Raw genomic sequence first — 19,271 nt, 5'->3', positions numbered from 1 at the left:
CAGCCCATTCAACAGTCAATATAGATGTTCGCCTAGCACCTCGCGTTTATTGAAGGGCCCCCAAACTCTGCTCTTGTAAAATTACTGTGAACATGAGCATGTACAAATAAACCATGAACTATGCATATTGTACAATGCAAAAATGTGATACAATTCACAATGACGCTGAGAAGAAGAAAAAACTCCACATTTCACTAAAGGAATAGCTCTATATAATTCCTAAATGACAAATAGTTGAAAAACAAAAATAAATACAAAACAACAGTATGAATAAAAGCAGAAAATATTAGAAACCCAGCAGCAGCAACACTCTACTTTGCATAAGACTGCCTGCGATCGGCTATTGGGTGAACTAGAATGATGTAACGTATTCTTACACAGCTTCCACATATCTCTCCAAATTGCTCACGTTCAATATAAACCCAGAAAAGTGTTTTGAAGTCTTAAGTAATATAACATCACAAGTGTCAGTGACATTTTTAATCGATCTTAATCAAATTTTAATTTAAAACGAAATGGCATCTAAACAGCATCTTTCTGAAGCCGAAAAAAAAGGAGAAAAAGAAAAGCAGAGGAAGCAAAGCGAGCTCAAAGTAAAGGTATGTTCTGCTATGCATAATACATTATTTAGTTGTGTAGTATTAGGACTTGTTTTAATAAATGCAGCGATGTCCATGATCATAGACATACTTATGTGATATGTGAGAAATAATAGGCCACATTCAGCACGTTTCAATAAATGATTAATTATATATCCCAGTAATTCACCATGCTGAAAAAAACACAGGTTTCACACTCATTTTGTCAAAATCTATTTTTACCCACTGTCCTATATCCAATACAAAGTTTTGTTTGTGTAAAACTCTGAGTAAAAACAAGCTAAAATGTCACATTTATTTACATTATTCTTTTACAAAACAAAATTGCATTTGATTCATGTTTTATTTGTACAGAATATGAAAGTATAAAGTATATGTCATACTTGTATATTTTATTATTTAAATGAGTGTTTTCTGGCTTTATCTGAGTAAATTGTTTTTACTTATGTATTATAGGTTAAATATGTTACAGTTAATATAAATGTATACTCTTAAATATATATATATATATATATATTTTTTTTTTTTCTTATCACAGTTTTTACACCAGTGGGCCCAATTTTATTATCTCACCTAGGGCCCCTCAAGCCAATTTAGATCATCCAATTAATCTATAATTAAAACAAAGAAAGGCAGGACCCATCCAGGACTCAAACCAGCAACTTTCTTGCTGTGAGGCTACAGTGCTAATCACTGAGCCACCGTGTTGCTACTACGTATATGTAATACTACAGGTTTTTAGGGGCCGGGTCACGGGGGCAGCAGTCTTAGGAGAGAACTCTAAAAATCCATTTCCCAAGACACTTCTTTCAGCTCCTCGACGTTCTCAGGCCAGCCGAGAGACATAGTCCCTCCAGCATGACTTGGGTCATTCACAGGGCTTCCTGCTGGTGGGACATGCCTGGAACACCTCCCTAGGTAGGTGTCCAGGAGGCATGCGAAACAGATGCCCGAGGTACCTCAGTTGACTTCTCTCAATTTGGAGGAGCAGCGGCTCTACTCTAAGCTCCTCCCGGGTGACAGAGCTCCTCACCCTATCTATAAGGATGTGCACTGCCACCCTGTGAAGAAAACTCATTTCAGCTGCTTGTATCTGAGATCTTGTCCTTTCATTTATGACCTAAAGCTCATGACCATGGGTCAGAGTAGGAACGTAAATCGAGAGCTTTGCCTTTCTGCTCAGCTACTTTTTTTACCACAACAGACTGATACATCGACCGCATTACTGCTGTTGCTGAACCAATCAGCCTGTCAATCTTGCATTCCATCCTTTCCCTTACTCGTGAACAAAACTCCAAGATACTTGAACTTCTCAACCTAGGGGGACTTTCCTCCAATCTGGAGATAGCAAACCACCTTTTTCCAGTGGAGCAGCATAACCTCGGACTTGGAGGTGCTGATTCTCATCCCAGCCATGTCACACTCTGCAGCAAACTGCCCCAGTGCATGCTGAAGATTCATGTTTATTGAAGCCAGCAGAACAACATTGTCTGCAAATAGCAGAGCTGAAATCCTGTGGTCCCAGAACCGGACCCCCTCAAGCTCAAGGCTGCACTTTGAAATTCTATCCATAAAAATTATGAACAGAATACAAGCAAAACAGGACTGTAAAATAAAGTACCAACTGTTTATTAAACACTGCAATGGTCTTTTGAATAATCATATGTTTTGAATTCAAATGCAGTTGTCGTCATGAGATAATATACACTTTGCAGACTTTGTTTACACTTTAATGTAATGATCATCCCTTATAAGGTGAAAGAGTATATATGTATATATAACATATATTTCACGTAAACCTGCAGTACATGATGTATTATATATAATTGCAGTGGCACCCAGTAGCTTGTAGACTCTCAAGTCACACTGTATGCACTTTTTGTGCACAGAAGAGTACTGTAAATACATACTGTATATAATTTGTGACATGTTTTGCTAAAGAGGTTTGAATTTAAAAATATTTACAATGTTTGTAAAGTGAACACATCGATTATGGATATCCCCATCTCAATGTAGCAGGGGGATAAATTACACGTTTTGTCTTAATACAGTTCAAGAATATAAATTTTATATTACGCAGGTATGTCTTTAACTGCAGTTAGAAGAGCATATGGCTAGAAACGGGTCTAGAACTGGGCTGCCCAAACGTTTTCATCAGAAGGGATTAAAACCAAATATCATTGAGAGCCGTCAGCTACCAAGGTAAATATCCCAAACTATATTACATAGAAGTTGCCATGGGTTATTTCCTAATTAATTTCTTAATACTTCAAAATAAATAGATAAGGTTACTTTTAAATCATATTACGTAGTATAACGTTTTAAATAACTTATTGCAATGAAAACATAATCACATTTAAAGCACAGTGGAGTACAATGCTGAATACACTAATCAAGCAGAATCTGCCTTGACTTGATTTGCTCACTTAAGTCTCTGTTTTAAATTTGGACAATCTCAAAATCAATGCCATCATTCTCCCTCTATTAGATGGGACGGTTGGCCAAATGAATAGTTTACTATGGGCCAACTTTGGCCCACCGGCACTAGTTTAGGCATCTCTGGTCTAGTTGTATAGTTTTAGAGTGGGTTGAAGAGCATGAGTAGTTGCTTGTGCAATGGCATATTTAACTATGTCCTTCCAGCCACAATCCAACACTGGGAAACACCCATACACTCTTACATTCACACTACGTCCAATTTAGCTTAATCAGTTCACCTATAGCGCATGTCGTTGGTTTGTGGGGGAAACCAGAGCACCCAGAAAAAGCCCACATAAACAGGAGGAGAACATGCAAACTCCACACAGAAATGCCAACTGACCCAGCCTGGACTAGACCCAGTGACCTTCTTGCTGTGAGGCGATTGTGCTACCCACTGTGCTATTGTGACGCCTGTATTAGTTTCATTGTATTTATTTTGCTGATATATTTTTGTTTTCTATTTGTATTGTTTTGTATTGTGTCCAACAAGAAGTGAAATATGTTTTCTGTGTATTTTTTTTGGCTCCTACTAGTACTGCTTTGCTGTTGCTGGCATACATGGAGATGATGCATTGCACTTTTAAAGAGAATGCACATTTGTCTTTATATCTAGTGCCAAATGTCGCAGCGATACATTATTTCATTAATCATTTACACAATGTGTCAATCAATATCAATTTATATTTACACCCATGGTGTGTAAAGGAGTAGGGGTGTATGATGATACACCAGTGCCATGGTTCAGTTTCGTCCTGCTTGCTGTGGGAGCAGCATTAGAGGCATGGGATAAGCAATGCTAAATATAATAATCAACATTTCACTTAATAGCTACTTCTTTTTTAACTTTATAAATTAACTTCATAGTATGTATTTCTGTCTGTTTTCTGAAAGACCTCCAGTGTAGGCTGGTCGCAAATCAATACTTTGTACACTGAGTATACACTGTGAGTGTTGTATGTCCCTCTTTTTTTTTTTTTTTTTTTGCTTCATTTTGAATATTATTACACCCCTTGCAGGGATCTGTGAGTGCAAAATCCCTGCTCATCAGAAAGCAGCTCATGTGTTCCCAGCAGCACATGTGACAGACATATTCTAATAATCTGCATATCAATCCCAAAAACTCATGAAAGCCAGTAGCAATGTTATTTGATCAGTAGATGCTTGTGTACGAGTGTGATCACTAGTCTTTAAAGGATGAAATATTAGAATCAAACAAATTTACATTGAAGAATGTATCATTTGTCACAGTTAGTTAATGATTATAATTTAAAACAATATCATTTTAAAATAATATAGTGTTTGCGGATATGCATAATATAGATTGTAGAATAGAAGCATATGCTTTGTGCTATTATTACTGCTGGAAGTACACTTTTATTACACTGTACTTCTTTCCCATTTTATTTTAAAGCAAGCAAAAGCTTTATAGACCTTAGATGACCACTACTTCTTATGCAGAATCTAACACATGAGATATTCTAAAAATGCGATAGTCACATTAAGAGAAGTTCATCTTTTGAAAAAAGCCTTGAGGTCTTTTTTTCCATTCCACTGCCTGAATCTTATGCTTTTCAAAGCAAAAATGCTTTGGAATTTTCAATAGCAGGTATTTGAAATTTGTATTGTTTTTTTTTTTTGTAACACAAGTTTATACTGTACATTTAAAGAAAACAAAACTAAATAGTTTTCACAACGTGATGTGTAATGTGTTAGAAAAGGAAATGCCACAGGGAAAGTATTGAACTAATGAAGTAAGGGAGGTGTAAAAAGGTATGGAAAGCCCAGACAGCAGCCGGAACCTCTCAACAGTTAGAAAGCCACCTTGCCACTTCTGAGTGTAAATGAACATTAACTGCTTCAGTCCAACACCTACTGTGCATTACCAGATGAAGATGATGCAACCAGGGTGTATATTTCAGCAAGACAATGATCTCAAATACAACCAAGAAACTCTTAACTGTTTTCAGAAGAAAACTGAGATGCTAGAATGGCCTAGTCGATAACTTGACCTGTATCCAACAGAAAATAAGAACTAAAGATTAGAGTTGATAGACAAGACCACAAAACATAAAGATTTGAAGACTTTTGAAGCACAAGGAATGAAATCTCACCTGAGCCATGCATGAGACTCTATTCTCTATACAATCTGCTTTTTGCAGGTTTCACCAAGTTAAATTTAAGACATTTTTAACACCATTATTAATGAAATTTTAGAGTTATACAGGGCTAAATGCTAAGGATTTTATTTGAATATCCCATAGAAAAGATTTTCACTTGTCCTATTAAAAAAAATTATTATAATTTAATACATTTAATAATATAATAGAGCATTTCCAGCATTACGGATGTGACATTTGCAGTAAAAACTCAGGACATAAATTCACATAGAAAGTATTTCTAAACATTATATTGGAACATCTGTTTACAGAAGTTTTTATTTTCCAGAACAACTGACCACATAGTTAAGGGAACAGGAAAGTATCAATCTGTAAACATGTTTTTGCACTTTAAATGAGGAAAATAAACATGTGTTATAGATGTGCCCAAAAAAGTCAGCGAGTTTACAGTATACAAGAGGGATGTCCAATTCAGTCCTGGAGAGTTTAGCTCCATACCGAATCAAACACACCTGAACCAGCTAATCAAGCTCTTACTAGACATACTAGAAACTTCCTGGCAGGTACTGTGTGTTGAAGCAAATTGGAACTAAACTCTGCAGGACACTGGCCCTCCAGGACCGAGTTTGGAAACCCCTGGTCAACAACAAACTTTGTAGAAATTCTGTTAATTAAACTGCAAAACCCAAAAGAATTAGTGCTGATCAAACAGTTAAGAGTTGGCTCTCTATAGAACAAAAATGATAGATTTTATATATTTTTTATATTTTTTGCATTTATGAGTAAAAAGTGTTGTTATGGAAGTGACATTTCTTCATCATGGATGTGACAGATGTGAAATTCCCATTTGTGTGACTTTGATAAATCAAATATAATAGGTTGTAAACATTGACAGAGACATTTTTGAGCATTTCTAAAGTAGTGTAAAATACTTGCTTACACAAAAAACTTAGAAACAGTTTTTCGTATTTTGGTGAAAACTTGGAAAGGTTGACATTTGCATGGAACTGCTCAATAATAATAATTTAATAATAAAAAATTTAGGTCAGGGCAATTTCTTCAACAGGAAACAAATGTTACTGCACTGAAAGTAATGAAATGCTATTTTTAGATAAAAAGTTTTTATGGGATTGTTGGTGATTGTATGGGTGGTAATGGCCAGATTGATAAGCTATACATGAACACACCCAGGCTCATTTTGAAAACGTACCTTTATTTACATTTCCCAGTAGGTACGTATTTTTGCAGTTTTTGTTTTCGTGAATCCACAGAGGCCGCTGTGTACGCTTTTCCAGATCTCAAATTTCGCTTGCGAGTGCTATTCGAGCCTGCTGTTCTTGCATAAACCCACCTGAGGCCGCTTTTGACTTACTGTTTGACTGATTGAATGACTGACTGACCGACCGACCAATTCGACTGACCCACCTTTCTGCTTTTCTAAACCCAACCAATTTTATTGATTGTTTTTATCGATATATTTATCGATATATTTAAGTACACTGTAAAACCCAAAATAAGGTAATTCTTTTCAAATGAGTAGAATTAACTTTCAGTCAATTTTGAGTTAACTACACTCATTTTATTTGATAAAGTTGACTGTTGGGTTTTACAGTGTAGATTTGAGATTTTTAGTGACTAAAATTCAGCTTTTGATATTTAAGATATTTTAAGACTTTTTTAAGACCCTGTACAGCAGTGTATTGAAGATGTCTTTACCAAAAAATTTAATTGCTTCAGAACTGGTTCAGATGTCATTCCATTGTCATTACATGTAACAAATTGTTCTGTATGTTTTTTGTTTGTTTTTTCTTGCTGCTTGGATTTTTTTTTTTTTTAACAAAATCTGGATCAATTTTATGTCAATAGCTCCTTTAGAAACATATTTACAGGGAAAACCATAACATGCTCAACACTTATTTTACCTGCTATATATCTACATTAATGCAATCAGTTATTATTGTTGTTAAAATGGATAATGATTCAAATGTTTTGTACAGTCAAAGAAATTGCAGAAAACTCTATGTCATTTCTCTTGATGACAGGGCACATAATTTCAATCCTAATGAGAAAAAAATTAAATAATTACAAGGATCTGCATCAGAGTTGATGCTATATTTATTATCATTATAAATAGAGAGCCTGTGTAATAATAGCCCGTGAAATAAACGTGGCTTATGGCTGTCATGATAATACATCATGTCATTAATTGAAATGCTGTATTTGTGATATAACAATTCTGGAGAGGAAATCTTCTCCCACCATCAGTCATCTGAAGATCGTTCCTAATTAAAAGATTGAGACGTGAAATAAAATGTTCTATGAAGTGCTTTTGTCACAAGAGTCAATCTTGAGCTACTTCTTGGCCACGGATCTAAAATTCCTCTGGCCATGGAGCTTCTACTTTACAAAAGAAGAGGTGAGTTATGCAATCAATTCACTAATGTTCCCAAATCACTCCTCAGGCCTTTCTCCTAACAGGACAGCATGTTCTAATCTTCAAAGCTGTTTAATCATGTTTATCTGCGCTTAAGAAGATACTCTGCTCATAAGGATTTAGACCAAACAAGCTTGAGTAAAGACAAGACATAAGCTCAATTTGAGATTAGCATGGATACACTATATGCTTGTTTCTAACCTGCTTGTACAATGAGCATGCATCATTTCATGAGAGTGTATGACATCAACCTGATTTTCAAATTAGAGTTATTAATGTGCATGCTATGCAAGAATAAAATACTCAAATTGGTGCAGCTGCCCAATGCAGTGATATCAAGTTGATGTCAAATATTAGTTAAGGCTTCAACCATATATTTTACAACATCAACAACAGCAGTTTCCTCCAGGTAATTGGGTAAAAATTGGAAGTTAAATCCACTGGAACTGAATAATGTATATGCAGCACAATACTGTATATTTGACATTTAATTTACATCAAATCAATGCCGTGTTCTTACTGTATGTGTCAAAATAAAGTAATGTCAACATGATATCGCTATAAACGATAAGTTGTTGAAGTAATTTAATATAAATTAATAAAAATATATATATGTATATATATATATATATATATATATATATATATATATATATATATATATATATATATATATATATATATATATATATATATATATTGTTATCATTTCAGTTTTTAATTAATTAATTCATTTATTTTTGCATACAGAGGGGGAAATAAGTAGCATTTTTCTCAGAAACCATATTTCTGAAAATGCTGTTGACTTGAAATATTTGCCAGGTGTACCAAATACATCCATATGCAAAGAAAACAAAACTAATTAGTTTACAAATTCAGTTATGTATAATAAAAGAAATGACACAGGAAAAAGTATTGAACACAGAAAGAAAGGGAGGTGCAGAAAGGCAGCTGAATACTCTCAGAAATGATTCAGCAACCCTCTGTACCTTCGCTATTGTAAATTAATATTATCTGCTTTAACATCTACCTTACCAGGATGATGAAAATAAACCAGGGTGGACATTTCAGCAAGACAATGATCCAAAAAGAAATTCTTAAACAGTTTCAGAGAAAGAATATCAAGCTGTAGAATGGCCCAGCCAATCAACTTACTTGAATCGAATATAAAATACAAAATAAAGTGCAGATTTAAAAGACGAGATCCACAGAATCTTCAAGATGTTTACACTCTGTTGAAGTCTGTAAGAAAATCACACCTGAGCAATTCATGTGACTTCATTCTCAACATGGGAGGGATCTTTAAGCTGCCATCACCAAAAAAAGCCTTTATAAAAGTATTAAATACTTTTCAGTAGTTCAGTACTTTCTTCTTGTGTCATTCCATTGTTATTAAACATTACTGTTTTTTTTAAAAAAAAAAAAAAAGAGTATATTTTTATGTTTGTATTGCTTGGATTTTTACTCAAATCTGGTTCAACAGCTCTTTTAGAATTATTTCCAGCAAAAAACATGCATGTTCAATACTTATTTTCCCCACTGTAAATTGCCCTCTGGGTTTCTAAAAATTATAAATTTCTGTGAAAAAAACTTAATTACCAAAATGTAAAATAAATGTACACTGAGTGTAATGTGAGTAGGCATGGGCCGATATAAGATTTTGATGGTTTGATAACCTTGGATAAAAATATCACGGTTTTACGGTATCACGGTATTGTGATTTCCTCTCTAAAATACATTTAATACAAATAAAAATACAAGAAACATTTATAATTATTTGGAGCAGTAGACATGACAGGCTAAATAAAAATGAATTATGAATTAGGACTTCTGCTGTCTTCATTTGTTTAAAAAACATTGCTTTTTTCACAATTTAAAATGGCAACTTTGGAGATACTGTATTTTCTGAGATACTGTTGTGCTTAAAACTAAAAAAAAGTAAATAAAAAATCGTACTGATACATTAGGAGCGGTACAGCAGAAAATTTTGACGGTTTTAAAACCTTGACTTTTCCAAACCATGGTAAACCTTGAACACGGTTATCGTCCCAAGCCTAGATGTGAGTAAGCACATATTAAAATTTCTCAAATCATTAAGGCATGCACTACTGACATACTGGGCACATTGTTTCAAAACATTTAGCTTTCTGTGCTAAATGACTGGAGTCCTTCTATTTCTGTTATTGTTATCACTTTGTTCATTACTGAATGAAATATTGTCAGGTATCGTGACTAGATTGAGTGGGATATATCCAGTGAGGCAACACGATGGCACAGTGGGTAGCACGAAGATCGCTGGTTTGTGCCTCGACTGGGTCAGTTGGTATTTCTGTCTGTAATTTGCATGTTTTGCCCGTGTTTGCGTGGGTGTCCTCCGAGTGCTCCCATTTTCCCCACAAGTCCACAGACATGTGCTGTTTGTGAATAAGGTAAGCTAAATTGGCTGTAGTGTATGTGTCTAACTGAGTGTGTATGGGTGTTTCCCAGAGATGGGTTGCAGCTGGAAGGGCATCCGCTGCGTAAAAATGTGCTGGATAAGTTGGCGGTTCATTCCGCTGTGGCACCAAGGATTAATAAAAGGACTAAGCCAAAAATTAATGAATGAATCAATAAATTAATGAATGAATGTTCAGTGAGGCAACACGATGGCACAGTGGGTAGCACGAAGGTCGCTGGTTCGAGCCTCGACTAGGTCAGTTGGCATTTCTTTCCGGAGTTTGCATGTTTTCCCTGTGTTTGCGTGGGTGTCCTCCGTTTGCTCCGGTTTCCCCCAAAAGTTTAAAGACATGTGCTGTAGGTGAATTAGGTAAGCTAAATTGGCTGTAGTGTATGTGTCTGACTGAGTGTGTATGGGTGCTTCCCAGGGATGGGTTGCAGCTGGAAGGGCAACCGCTGCGTAAAACATATGCTGGATATGTTGGCGGTTCATTCTGCTGTGGCGACCCCAGATTAATAAAGGGACTAAGCCGAAAAGAAAATGAATGAATAAATGTCCAGTGTATGTGAGTGCATGTAACATGCTGTTTCACATCTACTGTGTTCTGTTGTGTGACTAACGAGAGCAAATGAGAGAAAGGCTTTGAAGTGTTCCATCTTCTATTCATGTTCTAGACCCATTGAGAATCTAACTCTTACTATTTTAAACAAACTTTGTCCATTATTATAAATGTTATGTCAATAGGTTTACTGACTTTAAGTAAATTCAACTTGTTGTTTTAAGCATTTCAAGCAAAATCAACTTCTTGTTTTTATAATTTCCCCAGAATCATAATTTATACATTTGTATTTCAGAATTCCATGTTTTGTTAGAACATCTTTCGCTTAGTTTCCACCCCAAAACTAAAGAAATAGGTTGTTTGCACATGATGTCATTGTTGCAAAACAAAATTCAGATAAAGGGCAGGAAGTGATTCTTCTGTGTATAGAAATTGCTAACAGAACAACAAAGTGCTTATGTTCTGAGTTGTTTACGGTTGCTCAAATTGGTAAAACCAAAAAATGACAAAGAGCTTTTAAAGTGTTCTGAAAGTTGTTGAAATATAAATCATAAAGAGGACATTTTCAAGAAACTAAATGAACAATTTAGGAAAATGTGGCCTTAAAAACATTTTCTCAAATACAGTTTATACAGTACATGTGTGTACTTGCATATACTGTATATCATAAACAGGCCCAAATGGAATTGTTTAGATTTTTTAGGCTATCACTGAGTTCTTTTATTATGTAAATGTATGTGCAAATATATTTATTAATTATTAAATAATATGATTTAAATTATTTATTTATTATTTTATTTTGCTTGCATATTATTATTATTTCTTGTTTTAAGTTTCTAGCTAATTTCCTAAATTCTGTGTAGAAATAGTAAAAACATGGAATCTGTACATAAAGTGCCTAATTACAAAGATGAACCAAAAAAAAGTGTCACAGGCCACAATTAACAACCTGAGATGCGTTTCGAAAACCAACTAAGGTCTCAAAATTCGTCATTACAAACTTATTTTATTGATTTGCCGTTTCCCACGTTTTCGTTCCAACAAACATTCGCAAACTATTATTATTATTATTAAATTTGCATGTAAAAACTTAATTTGCATGTAAAATAATATAATTTGCACAAAAAATAATGGGGTTTTTCTCTAAAGTTGTTAATCTGCCCCATTTAGAGTGCCATTATAGATGTTTTACGTTACTAACGTACTACTAACGTAGTTAAAATGATGGATCTGCAACAAAGTAACTACGGTTTCTTTTCCCTAACCATGTGTTGTAGTATTTAGTTTAGTCTTAAGTTACCTGTAAATTGTTGTTTGGGAAACGCACCCCTGATTGACTTCCCTGATAGCACATTTTGTTTCAAACAGTGTAAAAGATGTGTATGTTTACAATAACATTGATGAATTTATTCTAAGTGATTTACAGACTTTGCATTGAGACCCTAAGATACTGTATCATATCAACTTCTGGGCATTCAATGTTAACTTTAAATTGCAGCAATACAGATTTTCCTCTCTGTCTTCTATCCTTTTTTTTTTTATCTCCTGCCCCACATCAGAATTTTGCATGTCACCATAATCGCTGCAAACAAACGATTTTTGCACAACTGCAGTTTAAAGTTTTCTCAAAGTTTGAAATATGATAAAAATAGTTCACTGTTGCCTTTATCCTTTATTTATTCTATGTGGGAACACGCTTTTATTATATATTGAATATTGCAGTCATCTTTGCAAGGACTGTTTAGAAGTGTCTTCTAATGTTTCCGTCACTCATTGTGGACTCTGCCCGATGCCTAATGCTACACTACATAAAATCTACATAGGACAGACATTAATAATACAACATGGGTGAAATGTATTTATTTATTAACTACACCCTAATGGAAGTTGTGTACACTTGGTTCATTGTTAATGGACTGAATGCCAAAACATGGACTATATCTACTGTGAATTATGAATGGACTGGCATATTACGAAAAAAGCATTGTGTAAATTGTTGTTGTCATATAGGGAGAAAGAGTCTCAGAATATCTCCCTATATACTGTAGAAGGAAAATCGGGGGTTCTGGCATGTGCTGTAACCAGTTTTTCTCTCAAAAATGTCAAAAACGTATGTTGACCAAATGTTATTAGATAAAATGTATGTCAATAGTCTTGTATTTCACAGATACACATCAGCAGCTGTTTTCCCTGGCATCAAAGCTTAACTTTCTTGCCTGCATGACTTCCCAGGGAGCCTGATGAAATTAAACACGCAGTACATTTTTTTAACCTCACAAAGTAAATATTTTACAGCATATTTATAGCACTCCAGGGATGAACTCTCTGAAGATCATTTAAAATGTATTAGTTACTACAAGATTTAAATGGCCTCATTACTGCATCTGAATACTTTTCAGTGATTTACACAGGGAGTTTCAACAGTGCCTTTCATCAAAGGCTTCTGCAAATCAATACCACACTTTGTGCCATCACTCACATATTGAGAGTTAAAAGAGAGTATACATAAAACATTCTCTTATATCATAAGACTGACTGCAGACTATGGAGATCATACTCAAGAAGAAAAATAGATATAAATATAAAGAGCTAAAAACAGCAACTGCAGTTTAGTCAATGTAAATGCAGGAATCCTAAAGATAATTCCAATGCCTTTTCAAGACTTTTTAAAGACCTTCTCAGAATATTTTAAGACCTCATTGCCAAGTTCTAATCAGTATCAAACTATTAACTTAATAAACAGTTGGTAATAAACAGTTGTAGTTAAATAAATCAATGAAGCACAACGATGCAACAGATTTCAGATAAGCTCAGATAAACAAAAGCTTGAAAAAATAAATAGGGTACATGCTGAAGCATGCTTATAGGACTTCTAATTTGCCAGTAACCTGGGTTAAGCGATTCCGGTGAACTGTTTGCCAATGCAAAAATTGGAGCGTTTAAGGTCAGTTTTCTTCCACTGGCTGAGTGATATCCAATATAAAGTGGGTCTCAAATTGTACAAGAAGCACCGCATTAAACTACATTTTTCCCCGCCATGTCTTTATAATATGAGCATTTATTTTACCGCAGTATATTCAATGGAGCTTCTACGCTGGCCTGCCGATTCTGACGGGCGTGTGTGAGTAAAAGGCCTTTTGTCTCGTTTTACGCTTGAACAACTAAATGAATGCCAAAGTTTATTTAACTGATTGTATTTTAATTGTATTACAACATCAATGCTGTAAAAGGAACTGTCTAAAATGGAAAAAAATTCACAATAACACGTCACCGCAAGTTTATCAGTATGGGAACAACACTAGTTCGGCATATAAACTATTACGTGACTGTTTTCAGTGACAGGCTTCAGCCACTTTTTAAACTCATCCTTCTCAACCAGGAGTACGCAAACTTACATTTTCCCATTTTGCCGTCTGTTTCGCTCTGGTTTCACTACGTGTGGAGAGCTTCACATCACATTGCTGCATTTGTCGCAAATTACGTGAGGAGCTTGGACGGATGTGCCTCAGCCAAGCATGCTGTTGTTAATATTAAGAGGAAAATAGCTATTTTTATGCCTTTTTGAAGCCAAATAATGCTTAAACAAAATTTAAAACCTCGTAAAAATTTGACTAAGACTTTTTGATACATTCATAAGAGCCTTAATTTTCTCCAAATTGATTTATCAACTTTTAAAACTTTTTTAGACCCCGCGGACACCCTGTTAGTGCATTTGTTGGATTAGTCTGTGATGAAATTCTGATTGTAATTCAAACTTGTTTACAGCTTAATAACAGCACAGCAATCTACTTACATAATATTCTTATAAATGCAAGATTTGCTTCTGAATAGCTGTTTAAATGTTTCTGTGTTTTTGCAGAGGGTGTGCATAGCCAAAATGCATTTCACTGCAAATCTTGTCATGCCATGTTTGTAATATTTATATTGTTTGCTAATTAAAAACCACATCATCTTTATTTTTATAACTGTGAATCCATGTCTCATTTCAATGGCTTGTCCTTTAGATGTTGCATTTTTGGCCACGGCTACATAAATTAATGCAGCCTTCATGACTGAAATGAAGTATGCTTTTTCTCAGTATGGCAACCTGGAGGGCTAAAATACAGCATAATTGGGTAAACTGGCACTGGGTGGGTTATAGAGACCAAAACAAAGACAGAGTATTTGACACAGAATGCACATATTCACAGGAGAATAACTGAAATAACTTAAATAACTGCAAAATAATGGTTGTATTTTTATGTTTTAGTAGATTAAACTAAACTTACAAACAGCCCCAATGATTTTAATTTTAATATTAAAACAGTTTTTATAAGGTTTAAAAAATTTAATGCATTCACATAGAAATATTCGCAAATGTTTCTGAAAAGAATATTTTTTATCTTTTTGACATGGCTTTTTATAAGAAACAATCAGTAATAAGCTACTTCAGTCCAGTGACTGAGCCGAAATACAAAATAGTCATAATTGTATTTATATTATTTTTTTATATAACAGGTACAAAACAATTTAAGGTACAATTCTCACTCACAGTTTTTTTACAATTGTTTTGCCACAAATTTCAAAACCTTGAAGTCACTTTTCAAAATTCAATTTTAAAATAGTCAAAATCCATATGATCTAGTATCACATGTAATTTGCATACATTTTCCATATATCAGATTTCTATTTTGGCATCTGTGTTTCTATCAGTCTGGTCATGATTTGGTCACAGATTCTTCTCTACATCACATGGTGTTGTCATTACTCAAACATCTTGAAAAGAACCCTCTGTCAATGTAAATCTAGGCCTGACATTGGTCTGCTGTGGTGCTGTGTTTGGACTTTTTTGCATAAAGTAATGTCAAATATTAAAACATTGTCTGTAAAAGTAGTACATACAACATACAGTAGAACCCATATATATAAAATATGTATGAATAAAGATGAAATCTATAGATGATGTAGTTGGTCACTTTCTGTAGTAACTGCTGTCATTTGATCTATCCTGAAACTTTCATCATTTAAACTTGTAATAGTGTACATAAGTTTCCACAAAGCTATGAGTGATGCAATCGTTATTTATTATTTTGAGTGCTTGTATCAGATGATAGTTAGATCATGTTAATTAATTAAATGAATACTCAATTTATTTCAAATGTAATGTGTGTTGATCAGTTCAGTTCAATTTGTTCAATTGAGTTATATTGACAAGGTTTTTTTTTAGTTCAGTGAACAAAGTATCTTTGACTTGTCTGTATTGTATCCAAGCATTTCAAAACAGTTAAGAGTTTTCCAAAAAAAAATTGCAAGTTTGGCAATGGTTGTGAATTCTGTATCTAGAGATTTGAAAGTTGACACCAGGGTTTTGAAATTTGAAAAAAAAAAAAAAAACTATGAGACAGAGTAATTTGCCTCAATGAACTCCTAATTTGCTTCTCATAAACAACTATTTAAATAGTGGTATTAGGGATATACTGTAGAATAAGGTCATGTACAATATACTTTGTATATTATTATTATTTTTAACAACCAATAAATAAAAGCAGGTGTTAAGTCAAAGTTGATAGTGAATATTGGTTCATTAAACTAAATTGTTACCCTTTTTTCATGAGATGTCTAAAACAACACTAAGACTTTAAAAAAGTCCATTACCTGAGTGAGCATGTGTTAGAATAATATAAAAGACATTTTGCATGTTACAAACATTATGAACTGTCAATCGCAAACATCTAGTAGATTCACAAAAGAATCTCCAGCAAAGGTTTTGCTATGTTTATTGTTTATAGACCTAATAAATTATAATTATATGGATTTTAAGTTGGATCATTTAGGACATTTGTACTAAACAAGTGATTTTCATCTGGAATAGCCTCCTCATGTCCTCGATTGTAAAAAATAAATATATATAAAACAACTGTGCAATAGCGATGAGAGAAAGAGAGACCTTATTTCTCCTTATTTTCAGAACGCATAATGTGTGGTCTTTCCAGCACACCATGGTGTCAAGGCTAATGTTACATGATAAGCAGCAGACCCAAGACTTAAGTCTTTCCAGTTCTCTGTACAGTGTTAAATGTCATCCATAAGGTTTATCTGAATCTACACCACATGATCACACTTACAATAAAGTTTCATTACGATTATTAAATTCCAAAGATGTGCTTATTAGTTAATTCACTGTGAGTTGACAAGAACTACTGTAAGTATGGTGCTTAAAGAGCACTTTAACTTCTACTCAAGTTACTTTTTTGATAGAGAACTTGTACTTTTACTTACCTCTGGGTTTCTAGTACTTTATACATCTCTGCATATGTGTAATAGCAAACCATGACAAGTATGAAGCTGGATAATATTTATTTAGCTATAATTTTATCATGTTTTGTATCAAGTTTTAATGTGCAATGTAACACTGAATGCACAATAATAGTCATTAAAAAGGGGAACAATAAACCACTGAACTCAATTTTGCAAAAGTCAGTCAAAAAGACACATTTTTATAGATTAAAAAACTGAAACTATGTCATTTTCTAAGCTCATCTGTAAATTTTGAATTGTTCCAAGCTACTATTTTAACATAAGAAAAATATAACAAAGTGCATAGATGTAAAGCATGGGTAAAATTCAAACAAAGAGAAATTAACTCAGGAAGGATTTGTCTTTATGAATGGGTCACTGAATACAATTCTTTAAAAAATTAGTAAAAAGAGATCTAACATTAAATTTAATTCATCTAGCCTAAATATTGTGTGTAAACATTTTCACTTTCCACATAAGCATATTTGCTCTTTTAAACAGACTGAAATAAAATAACATTTTCCCACAACACCTAATGTGTAAATTACATGTGCTATTTCTTTTTATCCAGAATTGTGGTATGTTCATTAATTAAGTTAGGCTACCTCAGCATTTTAGCTGTGATAAACAGATTCAAATTTAGTTCCTTGAGGCCATATGCATATTTTGTTTGTTTGTTTGTTTGTTTGTGTTTACTCACCAAAGCATGAGTTGACGAAGCCGTACCACATGCAGCCGTGTCTCCCCACCAGCCACCGGCCGCGGATACTGGCCGCGAAGCTGAGCGTGGTGCCGAATAGACACACGAGCATGTCACTCACGCTGATGTTCAGCAGAAGCATGTTCACGGGGGTCCGCAGTGTCTTGAATTTACAAAACAGAACGAGGACTACAAGATTGTTCAGGGTCCCGAATATTAGAATAGATCCCAAAATAACAGCGACTACATTGTGTCCCGTCCGTGACAGTTTCTCAGCAGGAGTGTCGCTCCAGTCTTCAAGTGCAGACAGCAAGTCATCATCCGTGCCATTCGAAATGTAACTCATATTAGTTTCTTCAGGAAACATCTTTGCCGCACAGTTTTCAACTGATGTTACGTTTACTGCGTCCTTGATCCATGGATAAAATTCTATCGGAGCTACTCCACAACCGAGAGTGGACCATGCTGTGTGAAGAGTTGATCAAGTTCTCTGAAGAGTCTCAATTCATGCTTCATAATTCCGTCGTCAAATCTTCACAAGCGTCTTCACAGCGCAAGAATAGTGTCGCAGGGGCTTTGCAGCCCAAATATAAAGCCATTAGTAAATTTCAAACAGGTTAAGCTAAGTTGTTGCTCAATTGAGAGGATGCCGGTGCAACGCGTAAACGTAAACAGCAAACAGCTTTCCAGAATATCAAACAATACAGGTGAGCTAGCCTTCATACAGTCAGAATGTACACTGACAGAAGTAAAACAAACTAAAATCAATTACCTTGACATGCTGTTGGATAGACTAAATGACAGGTGTGCAGATAAAAGGGTTATTAAGAAGCCTGTAAGAACGAAATCAAGTTTTTTTATACCCGCTGCAAGGCTCGCGCACCTCGACTTTGCCGCCTCTTCAGAGCACTTGAGAGCGCTTACGTGTGGAAGAAGCCTTGAGAGGATAATAATGAGTGACGTCGACACTCCATATGATGCGCGGGGCTTTACATTTTCAAGGAAGGGCTTTGGGTGGACACTATGATTGCAGTATTGTAGTTGTAACAACAATAATTGCTCGATTTGCATTGATTTTATTGATAAATTTCCGGTCAACGTATTAGATTAAGTGAAACATCTAAATTAGAGCATTTTTATTTAGCACAAAATTTTGTTAAACATCCAGTACACTTATTATGGGTTATGTCTTTACATAATATAATGTAGCAACTGCACGTTAGCACTTTAATTAACTATCTGAAGGTTTTTTTTTGTTTTTATTTATTGATTGAATTATTTGGAGGGAGGGGGGGTTACTTCATTTTAATGGTGACGCACATTTAGTAGAATACAAGTTACATTGCAACAACTATGCTAAATTATTCGGTAACACTTTACAATAACAGTACATGAATAATGATGTATTCATATGTAAACTAAACATTACTTTATTATGAATTAATGATGAGTTAAGGTATGCACTAATCATGAATTAACTTTAAGTACAACATGAGTCACATGAGTTCATGTGTAAATAACGACTACCTTAATTACTTGTAAGTACATGTTGTTAATAAATGTATTAATTAACATTTAAGTTTAGGCTAAATGTAACCAACATGAACTCATGAGCTGTTAATGTATAGTTATGTCATGACTTTACTTGGAGGGGCACATCACTATTAA

General features: G+C 34.3%; 1 protein-coding gene across 1 annotated transcript in view; it reads right to left on the bottom strand.

The window, feature by feature from the left end:
* Positions 1-17,970, bottom strand: part of tmtops2a (teleost multiple tissue opsin 2a) — a 74,054-nt gene extending 56,084 nt beyond the window's left edge. The window contains 1 exon segment of the mRNA NM_001281505.1: positions 17,604-17,970. Coding sequence (NP_001268434.1) covers positions 17,604-17,970 — 367 coding nt within the window.
* Positions 17,971-19,271: the final 1,301 nt, after the last annotated feature.

The sequence above is a fragment of the Danio rerio genome, chromosome 6, assembly GCF_052040795.2.
Source record: "Danio rerio strain M-AB ecotype USA chromosome 6, GRCz13ab, whole genome shotgun sequence".
Taxonomy (NCBI): domain Eukaryota; kingdom Metazoa; phylum Chordata; class Actinopteri; order Cypriniformes; family Danionidae; genus Danio; species Danio rerio.
Note: the sequence above shows the minus strand (reverse complement) of the source record. Positions and strands in the feature narration are given on the sequence as shown.